Raw genomic sequence first — 12,091 nt, forward strand, 5'->3', positions numbered from 1 at the left:
TATTCTGTGGGATTTATAGTCCCATATAAAATTTGTAATGTCTGAGTCCAGTTTTTTGAAAAACTTTTTTGGAAGGTAAAAAGGGATTGATTGAAATAGATATAGGATTTGTGGTAGAAAGATCATTTTTATAGCATTTATTCGACCTATTAAAGACATCGGGAACGTTTTCTAGAATTTGATTAGAGTATTTAGTTTCTTAAGTAAGGGACTATAATTGGCATTAAACATTGCATGATAATTTCTAGTAATTTCAATTCCCAAATATTTAAATTTTTCTGTGGCTATTTTAAAGGGGAATTTTAAGAGATGTGTTGAGTCTTTTGGTTTTATCGACATCATTTCACTTTTGTTCCAGTTTATTCTGTCTCCTGAGAAAGATCCAAAGTCCTCAATTAGATTTAGTATGTTTGGTATACTAATTTGGGGTTTTGTGATGTACAGCAGTACATCGTCTGCGTATAAAGATATTTTGTTATTTGAATATTTTGTATTATAACCATAAATATCCGGGTGTGTTCTGATTCTTTCAGCTAAAGGTTCAATTACCAAAGCAGCGGTGATAATGAACATCCTTGTCTATTGCCCCTTGATAATTGGAATTTCGTAGAAAGTATATTATTGGTTAATATTCTAGCCGTAGGTTTGTTATATAATAATTTTATCCATGCGATGAAGTTCTCTCCCATTTGAAATTTTTGCAATACATTAATCATATAATCCCATTCTACATGATCAAATGCTTTTTCTGCGTCCAATGAAATGATTGATAACTCTTGTTCTTGAGGTTTGTGTGAATGCATTATGTTAAGCAGACGTTTCAGGTTATTAAATGAGTGTCTCTTGGGTATAAATCCCGTTTGATCCGCGTTTATTAATTTACTAACATATTTACTTAGTCTTCTAGCTAGTGTTTTCGCTAATATTTTTTGATCCATATTTAACAATGCAATAGCTCTGTATGAACCTGGTTCTACTATGTCTTTATCTTTTTTAAGTATTCATGTAATCGTTGATTCTGCTAGTGTTTCAGGTAGGATTTGTTCTTTAAAAGCATATGTATAGCAATGTTACAAAATTTTGAGATTTAAAAAATCAAGTCTGCAACTTATCCCATCAGTAAAGCATAAAAATAAGTTTAATTTGACACCCAATTCACTTTCATATCTCAAGTATTTAAAAAGTTATGGCCATTTTCATACTCGGAAATTAGCATCTTGTTCCCTATTGATTTTCTATGGACATAACAAAAAAGCTGTGATCGCGTGCTGTCAAAAGGCCATAACCTTCTTAAAAATTAAGAGAACTGAATGAAATTTTCAGTTATCGTAGATTGAACCATTCTGAAACAAACATAAAATAATCTAACTTGGATGACCTGAAATTAAAACATATAATTAGTTAGTTACCCAAGTGTAGCAAATTTCAAACTTCAATTACTAGATCTAAACATCTATCCATTTCTTAATAAATGATTAACGTTTTTAAGTAGCCCAAGTGTCCAAATAATATTCATAAATAATTCACAATAAAACATGATTTTAAAATCTCATTTACATTAATTTATAGGCCAAATGGAAGGAATTTAGTGTTCAATTGCTGTAAATTTTACTTCGGAGTCACGTGAGTGATATCGCATACACGCATTGAACGTGTCGGACCTGGGGAGGACGTCCCCTTGAACGAGAGAATTGCAAAGCCGGTGGACGGCAGGTAAGTGACTCTGCATTTTCACCCTGTATAGGAAATGGACAGAGCAACACGCAGAAAGGCTGTGAAGAAGCTGCAGGACGTCAGCGGTGAAGGTGCCGGGGACCCGCAGCAGCAGCCGGCGGCACAGGCAGCTTGTACTGAGACAGCTGTGCCAGATTTAAACCCCGCGCCGGGAAAAACAAATTATAGACCGGGCGGGAAGGCTAATGTATAGCAAGATATAACCTCCATCCAAGTCTGAGGATTACTCACTTGATGCAAGTTCAAACCAATATAGCAACTAAAACCACTGGTTGATTTCCATTTTTTGCTGCGAAAGTGAGCTCGAAAAGTCGCAGGTAAATACTTACCTATACCGCAATAACGATGACCAGCTGCAGGGCATAGAGCAGCCAGCAGCGACCACATCTGCAGAGCTCGGAAATCAGTACGAGTGGCTGCAGCATGTGGGGCCGTCATCAACATGTTCCGATGAGTACCGGGACGGCGAACAACGGCACTTGGAGCGGCCGGGAGCAACCAGAGCCGGTAGGCATGGGGACCGGCTGCCACAAAAAACCGTGTGCGACTAGTGCCCGAGGGCACGAAAGTCGGCAAGAGCGGTGGGCTAAAAATAAACACCCGCGATCGACCAGTGCGGGAGAGCACGTAAGTCGGCTGGAGCGGTTGTGGGAGGAATTTCTCCACAGTGCCAGGCTCCAGAATATGGATAAAAGCCACACAGGCAAAGGTGTAAGTCCCTCAGCACATTGCCAGAAAAGGCTGCTGCACATTTCATCCTCCTCTGAAGAGGGTGTTCAAGGGCTGCCTGAGTCAGACTCTGAACAAGAGTCAGAGCCACGTTCCCATATGGGGAATGAGGGAACACAGTTGCTGGACATGGTGGGCAAATATTTCCAGCAAGAACAGACTGGCAAAGACCTAGAGGCCAGGATGAAAAAAAAAAAAAAAAAAAAAAAGAATTTCTCCACAGTGGCAGGCTCCGGGATTGGAGGATAGCCACAGTGGGCAAAAAATATAAGTCCCACAGCAGTTTCCCATAAGGGCTGCATGAAATATCAGACGCCTCTGAGGAGGGTATGGAAGGTCTGACGGGGTAAAATCTGAGCAGGTGATGGAGCCACCTTTCCCCTATTGAAGGGTGGGATAAAACAACCTGCTGAACATGATGAGCCAGTACTGCCAGCAGGAACACACTGAGAATGATCTCGAGAAGGATGGCTGTGAGTATTGAATATATGTCCACCCATCAACTTCAAGCTAATACTTTTGCTGAAGTGTTGGCAAGGCATTTATACCCCGGGATATTGTGGTGCTCTTAATGTAGCCAGTGTTACAGGTGCACTTGCAGACATGTTGGGAAGGCCGTTAGGAGTCGGGATATTAAAATCCAAAATACTCTGAAAGGTCTCATGGCGGGCATAACAGCTTTGGCCCGCATGTTAGAAAAGGTGGACATAATTAGTGACCACAAGGATGCTATTGCACTATTTTTGCAATGTGCAGTTTTGAACTAAATATATTAGAAAGAGGGCCATTCAGCCAGCTCTAGACCCTAAGTTCGCTATACTATGTAAGCAAAGGGCTATTAACCCTGTTATTTGGGGGAGACCTGTCCAAACAGGTTAAAGAATTGGATGAGGAGGCTCGACTTTGAGGCTGATTAGAGCATCCAAATGATATCTGGGGAAGACATTAACCTTATGTGCATCCTAAGAGAGGTAGTGTTTGTAATTATACTACAAAGAATTGGGCAGAGGTACCCAGCAGCAGCGTCCTGTTTAGGGTTTTTGGCCCGGGAGGACCACTGTGGAAGATGCAAAAGCCTCTACGTCAGCATCTACCCTAACCTAAACCTTTAGGCCCTCCACAACCTCGAATGAAACCAAGAAAATAACTTGGTTACCACCGATAACCATGGAGGTAGGTGAATTTGGGGCTCCAGCATTAATAGGGAGCACGGAAGTTGGAGGAACATTGCAACTTCATGTTGAAGATTGGTGTAATATATCTATGGACAGATATATCCTTAGCAGTTTTAAGGGATATCTGATAGAGTTTCTACACAAACAAAACCCTCCAGTACAACATAAACCGGACAGATATACATGCTTACTAAAAGGGTAATGGAATAAACAAAACCTGAACAACAGGATTTGTCTCAAACATCTTTATTAGAAATAAGAAAGATGGGGGTTGCCGTATTATTATGGATTATAAACGCTTCACAATGTTGTGCAATATATTCATGTTAAAAATGGATACTTTTAGCAGTACTAAAGAGTTAGTTTTCAGCAGGCTACTTTATGGCAAGTATTAATCTTTAAGATCCTTACTATTCAATATCCAACAGAAGAAAAATTTTAAAACAGCTTTGGGACTGCTGCAACACGAAAATCATAGAGTAATGGCATAGTTGGATGATATCCTTATTGTGGGAATAACTTATGAATTGGCAGGTTAGGTAGTGGTTGCCACTAAACAATTATTTGAACAGCTGGAATTCATTGTCCATCCACTGAAGTCAAAATTGACACCATTAACACATTTAATATAAGGACTTTACTAATAGGTAAAGCCACAGAGTTCAATGGGCTCAATATTATAGAGGCCATTTATTTTGGCCAATGGAGCTAACGATAGAAGCTATAAAAGAATTACAATGTTGGGAACACAATGTTAAGTATTGCTCCAACCCAATAGTTATTCACAACCCGTCTGTGCTATTACAAACAGATGCCAGTGCAATTGGTTACGGTACAACTGATACCATCTCGAGCTATGGGGGAGATGGAATATACAAGAAGCTAACCTACTTAACACTAAGGGTATAAGTACTTAGAAATGTTAAGTGCATTTCATGGGCTAAAAATCTTATTGCTCAGGAATGAAACTGCAGCATGTTAGATGGTAGATAGATAATACCTCGGTGGTGGCATATATAAGTCATATGGGTGGAAATATATCAACATCTTGTGATGAATTGGCAAATTAAATTTGGCAATGGTGTATCCAAAGGAATATTTGGTTATGGGCTACGTATCTACCAGGGATACTTAATTCAGTGGCAGACGCCAGGTCACGAAAATTTAATGAAAATACGGAATGGATGTTAGACAGAACGATATTTGCTGAAATCACAGCAAAGTACGCAATGCCGGATATTGATCTTTTTGCATCCAGGTTAAATCATCAGTTACCAATGTATATATCATGGGAACCAGATCCTGGGGCAGAAGCTACAGATGCATTCTCACTGCACTGGGGGGGAAATGGTTCATTTATGCATTTCCTCCTTTCTGCCTCATCTATCGGGTACTACGGAAAATTCAACTAGACTCGGCATCTGGGATTCTCATAGTACCTGATTGGCCTACCAAACCATGGTTCTCGGTGCTTCAGGATTTGGTGCTAACACCATATATTATTTTAAGACATAGTCCTCAGTTGCTGGTGCATCCGGTGACTGGGGACAGCCATTCTTGCCATAATTATCTGAATTTATTGGTTTGTAGACTCTGAAAGAACCACTTCGGCATATGGGTCTATCTGATAGAACTGTGGACATGATCACAGCAGCACAGAGAACTTCGACTCAAAAACAGTATTTATGTCATATTAAGAAATGGACTAAATACTGCCTGGATAACAATCTAGACCACAGAAAGATGGATGTTCCAGCTGTGCTAGAATTTCTCACAAGCCTGCACTATGAAGGACTCAGTTACAGCACGGTCAATAGTGCTAGGAGTGCCTTGTCGAGTTATTTATGGGAAGGCACAGAAAGACAGGCTGTGGGCTCACATCCTCTAGTAGTAAAACTGTTACGAGGCATCTTTAACAAAAACCCACCAAGGGCTAGATATAGCCAAATCTGGGATGTGAGTGTAGTCCTAACCATGTTACGGAATTGGTCACCGGCTACAGCATTAACGCTGAACAAACTCACTATGAAAATGGTAATGCTAATGGCGCTGGTCACAGCGTATAGGGTCCAGTCATTGCAGAAATTAAGATTGGATAACTTCACTGAGGCGACAGGAAGTTTGATTTTCGTGATCCAGGACCTTATTAAGCAAAATAGACCAGGATCAGCGGGTTAGGTCATAGAGTTCATAGCCTATCCGCAGGACGAACGCCTCTGTGTAGTGAAACACATTGTGTTATATATTGACAGAACAAGGGCTATCAGAGGCAATGAAAAGGCTTTTTTTGATTAGCCATAAGAAGCCGTACCATAAAGTCTCGACTCAGACCATTTCACGGTGGCTGATATATTGCTTAATTCAGGCAGGAGTGGACACTAATTTATTCAAATCTCACTCCACCAAGGCTACAGCTACATCAGCAGCAAATCGCCTTGAGGTACCGATGGACAAAATCCTCAGAACTGCAGGATGGTCATCAGAGAAAACGTTTCACAGATTTTACAACAAACCAGTTAGAAAAGAAGAAACGTTTTCGGGCAAAATTTTAAGTTCTATATAATTTATACCTTAAGCTTACAAGGTTTATGAATTGAGTTAATAAATATTATTTACCATTTTTGTTTAAAATGTTGGTATGAATGTATTTCTTGAATACCAGTAACAATTTCTCCCAAACTACCAAGGCAGTTGTGAAGCTTGGACTCGTTCCACGGCATGAGGTCACAGAGCTTTGAAATCTTCACGAAGTCACTCACGTGACTCCGAAGTAAAATAGTAAGATTAAACGAGAACTTACCAGTTCGAAGTTTGATCTTTATTTTATGAGGAGGAACGTTGAGGGAATACGTGCCCTCCGCTCCCACCCTCATATGGTCATATCTTAAACTGGTATCTCTTTAATAATCTTACTATCTTAGGTCATTATAGTGTATCTGTGACCTCACACCGCTGCTTTGAAGAATGACACGCATGCGCCGTAGCGGGGTTCTTCACGTATTCCCTCAACGTTCCTCCTCATAAAATAAAGATCAAACTTCAAACTGGTAAGTTCTCGTTTAATCTTACTATTAAAGTCCATTTTAAATCGGCTTTCTAGTGGGTTCCTGTGAACGCGCTGGTTTAGAACGTTCACATTGCAGTGGATTTGTGCCCTCAAATGCCCAGAAAAATACTGCGGGATATAAAGAGCCCAAAATGAACTATTCGTTATAGAAAACTTTATATACAGGGTTCTTAAGAAGCCCCTTTTAATGTAAAAATAAGGTACATACCTTTAATTGTTTGCTTTATAAAACCCTGGGGCTGCGAGAGGTCGCGGGTTTAGAGAGTGGTTTTTAAACTACTATAACTATTATACAAGGCCATAAAAACTAATAATACCTTTTGCGATGGGGTCTTTCAGCGATTTTTCGTTAATGATTTACTAGGCTGAACATTTTCGATTGCAACAGCCTAGTAAAAATCGAGTTTTAAATCCGCCCCCTCTAAACAGCGCCAAAATCGCGCACACGGGGTGGGGCAGATTCTCAGCCACGATTCAGGTAGGCTTTGTAACATACCTAATATGTATACATTTTCTGTAAACGTGGTGTAACTATGTCGTAAAAACTTTTATAAAATTCATTACTGAATCCATCTGGTCCTGGTGTTTTTCCATTCTTTAGTGTGTTTATTGTGTCTTCTATTTCCTTAGATGTAATTTGTGCTCCCAGTTCCTCTTGTTCCTTCAATTCTAGTTTTGGAAGATTACAATTGTCCAGGAACTCTGAAACTTTATTATTGTCTGTTAGCGTTTTGGATGTGTATAAACTCTGGTAAAATTGAACAAATCTTTTATTGATATCATTGGGTAGTGTTAATAATTCCCCTCTATCTGATTTAATCTTTAAAATTGCGTGTTTTTTTTCCCCGTTTTTTCAGTTGGCGTGGCAAAAGTTTGTGGGGATTATCCCCAAACTCAAAGTGTTCCTGTTTTGTAATTTGGAATAGTCTTATAACTTTATCTGATAATAGCGTATTTAGTTTAAATTTCAATATTAATATTTTATTATGTTTATCCATAGTTGGATCTTTAGCATTATCTATATCTAGTTGTCTGATTTGTTCATCTAATTGTCTGTGTTCGTTCTTATTCTTTTTGTTTTGAAAAGCTTGGTATGAGATAATGACTCCTCTAATAAATGCTTTGAAGGATTCCCATAGTAAAGTGGTCAATATGTCTGGTGTATCGTTTGTCTCAAAAAATAAGTCCATCTGTTTTTTTAGATATATACTCCCTTGTGGGTCTTTTAAAATTTGTGGATTAAACCTCCAAAACGATTTATTCGTAGACATTCCTTCCAGTTTTAAAAAGAAAGTTAGCGGGAAATTATCTGAAATCGTATTGGTGTGATATTTAGGGTTCATAGTATAAGGGATTCGTTTTATATCCACTAGGAAATAATCTATGCGTGAGTATGTTTTGTGTACCAAAAAGGTAGATAGTAGTTCAGCACTGCTCTCTGTTTGTGGTTGGATTATTCAGTTGCCTGATAACAGCTGGGAAGAAACATCCCTGAATCTGGTGGTGTACGTTTTCACACTACATACCTTTTGCCTGATGGGAGAGGGGACTGGCCTCGCAATTTTAAAGATTAAATCAGATAGAGGGGAATTATTAACATTGTGTGAATCGTCCTTGATTATACTGCTAGCCTTGCCAAGACAGCATGAGGTACAAATGGTGTCAATAGAAGGGAAGTTGGTGTGTGTGATGGTCTGGGCTGCGTCCACAATTTGCTGCAATTTCTTGCCGTCTTGGATGGAGCTGTTCCCAAACCAAGCTGTAATGCATCCTGATAAAATGCTTTCTATGAACGATGCCATCTCCCTGGCCCCTACACTCATCCCCGGAACACCTGGATAAGAGAGGCCCCTACGTCAGGCTCCTATTAAAAGATTAAGCTCTGCTTTTAACACCATTAATCCATCCAAGCTTATCACCTAATTTGTGGAACTTCAAGGTCAAAGTTAAAGGTCAGTTTATTGTCGCATGTACCAGTTAAGGTAAATTGGAGTTAGCACTCATCTCGGCAACTGTATCCTCAACTTCCTGACTAATAGACCACAAACAGTGAGGATAGGAGAAAAATCATCCTGTACGATAATTCATAACATTGGTGCTCCACAAGGATGCGTCTCAGCCCCCTTCTTTACTCCTTGTACGTCCTTGATTGTGCATCCAAGTAAAAATCCAATTAAACTTACAAATTCGTAGCTGACACCACCATTGTTGGCCGGATATCAAATAATAATGATTACAGGGAGGAGATTGAGAACCTTGTGACCTGATGTCAAGACAACAACCTTTCCCTCAATGTCAACAAGACAAAATAAATAGTGATCGACTTCAGGAAGCTAATTGGTACACATACCCCAGTATGCATTGACAGTGTCGAAGTAGAGATGGTTGAAAGCTTCAAATTGCTAGGAGTAAATATCACCAGCAACATGCCCTGGACCACCCATTTCGAAGCAATGGCCAAGAAAGCACACCAATGCCTCTACTTCCTTAGGCTTAGGAAATTCACCATGTCCCCACCAACTGTCACCAAGATACAGATCATGTATCTGTACGCAGTGGAGGATTTGATTGTAATTATGTATTGTCTTTCTGTTGACTGGTTAGCAGGCAACAAAAGTTTTTCACTCTACCTTGGTACATGTGACATCAAATTAAATTAACCGCATTCAAGTCCTCTATGAACAGCACATCCTGATATGGAATGTTGTATTGTTCTAGTTTAGAAGGAATGTTTGAAAAGACAATGTTTTGCAGAAAAGTATGAACAACTATCCATAATCTGTTTCATCGATGCCTCCATCTCACGAAGATCGAGACTTTTTATTGAGGAATCCACATGTCGTCAATATCATCACAAAAGATCACTAATCACAAACAATAACCATGTTTCCCTTCACAGATGCTGCTTGCCTGCTAAATATATCAATTGTTTACTGTTTCTATTTAGGAACTAAAACAGTGAGTGAGAGATTTTTTTCCAAGATCTGTACACAGCCTGCCTATTGATTTTTCCCTAAACATCACTGCACACACTGTTAATCACATGATTCAACAGTAACAGTCATTATACATAAGCAATATACACATACACACGCACACACACACACAATACAAACTAACATTATTTGAGGTTTGTCACAATTTCCAACGTCGGACATTTCCAAACGTTTACCTGCAGCTGACGAGGGACAGAATCGGTTTCTGTGTCTGGTGGAGCACGCTTTCAAGCTTCTATATCAGCTGTCTTGCTATTGAGGGAGTGCAGCGTAGGTTTACAAGGTTAATTCCCGGGATGGCGGGACTGTCATATGCTGAGAGAATGGAGCAGCTGGGCTTGTACACTCTGGAGTTTAGAAGGATGAGAGGGCATCTCATTGAAACATATAAGATTGTTAAGGGTTTGGACACCATAAAGGCAGGTAACATGTTCCCGATGTTGGGGGAGTCCAGAACCAGGTGACACAGTTTAAGAATAAGGAGTAAGCCATTTAGGACGGAGACGAGGAAACACTTTTTCTCACAGAGAGTGGTGAGTCTGTGGAATTCTCTGCCTCAGAGGGCGGTGGAGGCTGGTTCTCTGGATGCTTTCAAGCGAGAGCTAGAATTGGGCTCTTAAATAGCGGAGGCAGGCGATATGGGGAGAAGGCAGGAATGGAGTACTGATTGGGGATGATTAGCCATGATCACATTGAATGGCGGTGCTGGCTCGAAGGGCCGAATGGCCTACTTCTGCACCTATTGTCTATTGTCTGTCCAATGGGAGGAGGAGAAGAAGGAGGAGGAGGAGGAGGAAGAATGTGTCGGTTGAGAAAGCCTTTGAATATGTTGGCTGCTCTCCGAAGACAGTGGGTAGATGCAGTCAATGATGGGGACAGTATGCCGACCATGATGCCAACTCTTATCTGCCCACACATTTCATGTCCAAACATATCCACATGCCTATCCACCAGTCTCTTAAATGCCACCATCATATCTGCCTCCATCACAACCCCAGCTATTCCTTCTAGTATTTGATATTTTCGCCTTGGAAAAAAGGTTGACTGTATATCCTATCTATGCCTCTTAATTTTACATCCCTTCTATAAGGTCTCCCCTCAACCTTCGGCGCTCCAGTAAAAAAAAATCTAAGTTTGTCCAACCTCTCCAATGTGGTCCATACCCTCTAATTTAAGCATCTTTCTGGTAAACCTACTCTGCACCCTTTACAAACCCTCCACATTCTTCCTGAGGATTTTACGAAATTTTAGGACATACGGTTTTATAAAACTATTAAACTATAAAACCATAGGCAACGCGGTATTTATAAGTGAATATTGAACGCTATTCGTTACGAATTTATGAAAGGCAACCAATAACGTGAAAAATAATCTTGGGACTGCTTCGTCTCGTTGAAATAGGGGTAACATTTTCGTGTTAACATTATTTATACATATTGACCTCTATGCATCAATCTTGTTATTTTTGCCTTGGACCGCAGACGATAGGGAAACGGACGGGATGTAAAACATATTTGTTTGGAAGTTTAACGGAGAATAGTGATTTCCTTCCCCCAACATTACCCCATAATCAAACCTGCAAAAAAAAACGGTATGTAGAAATGTTTTGAACAGCTGATGAGATGACCGAAAGTGGAATCAGTCACTGACCTACCGTCCCAGTTCTGCTTCTACATCGTAGTAATCTTCCAGGACGTCCTCCTTGTTGGACCCGTCAACCCAGTAATCACAACTCGACGGTGCACTGGTAACATTCTGGTCATTGGCACTTTTCAGCATTGCTAAAAGCAGCTGAACTCCACTGTCTAAATTCACAGTGGATGCGAGCAGCTGCACTCACAGCGCCCAGTGAGCAGCCGGTGTGGGTGCGCGGCGCGTCCACAGCAACGTGTGATTTGCTCAGGATCCCAGCATCTGCAGTGCCTCGAGTCTCCAACAACGTTTGATTCTTTCCCTATTTCACCGAGCTAACCCCTATGTTCAAAACGACAACGACGAAGTTTTGCGGGGCGAGAGTGTGCATAACCTCTCCTTGCTTTTAGCAGAGGGACCCATTCACTCCAATGACCCCAACATCAATGTTCAAAACATGCACAGCTCTCGGCTTGCACGGGTCTTAGCATCCGCCTACTCCCACTCCCACGTGCAAATTGCAGCGACCTGCATTTCATTTCTTATATAACGCATTTACTGTTGGCATAGTTTGCACCATCAAACTTCGCCGTTATCACTGTGCTAAATCCAACTAGTGTTGTCTATGGATCAGCAGGTTTAAGTTTTATAGATCCATTTTAGATGACAAAATAACCGGTCCCAGTGAAGGGCAGGCACGGCGCGTGCAGCAGCTGGGAGTTTAAAATAGGCACGTGCGTGTGCTAGTAACGGTCGCC

The 12,091-nt window shown here is 40.6% G+C and overlaps 1 protein-coding gene across 1 annotated transcript in view; it reads right to left on the minus strand.

Moving 5' to 3' along the window:
- The window catches only part of LOC129695840 (calcium/calmodulin-dependent protein kinase type IV-like), a 108,123-nt gene extending 96,032 nt beyond the window's left edge, over positions 1-12,091 (minus strand). The window contains exon 1 of the mRNA XM_055633210.1: positions 11,356-12,091. Within this exon, the coding sequence (XP_055489185.1) occupies positions 11,356-11,480 (125 nt within the window). The 5' untranslated portion in view covers positions 11,481-12,091. The remainder of the gene's footprint in view (positions 1-11,355) is intronic.

This window comes from Leucoraja erinacea, chromosome 3 (genome assembly GCF_028641065.1).
Source record: "Leucoraja erinacea ecotype New England chromosome 3, Leri_hhj_1, whole genome shotgun sequence".
Classification (NCBI taxonomy): Eukaryota; Metazoa; Chordata; class Chondrichthyes; order Rajiformes; family Rajidae; genus Leucoraja; species Leucoraja erinaceus.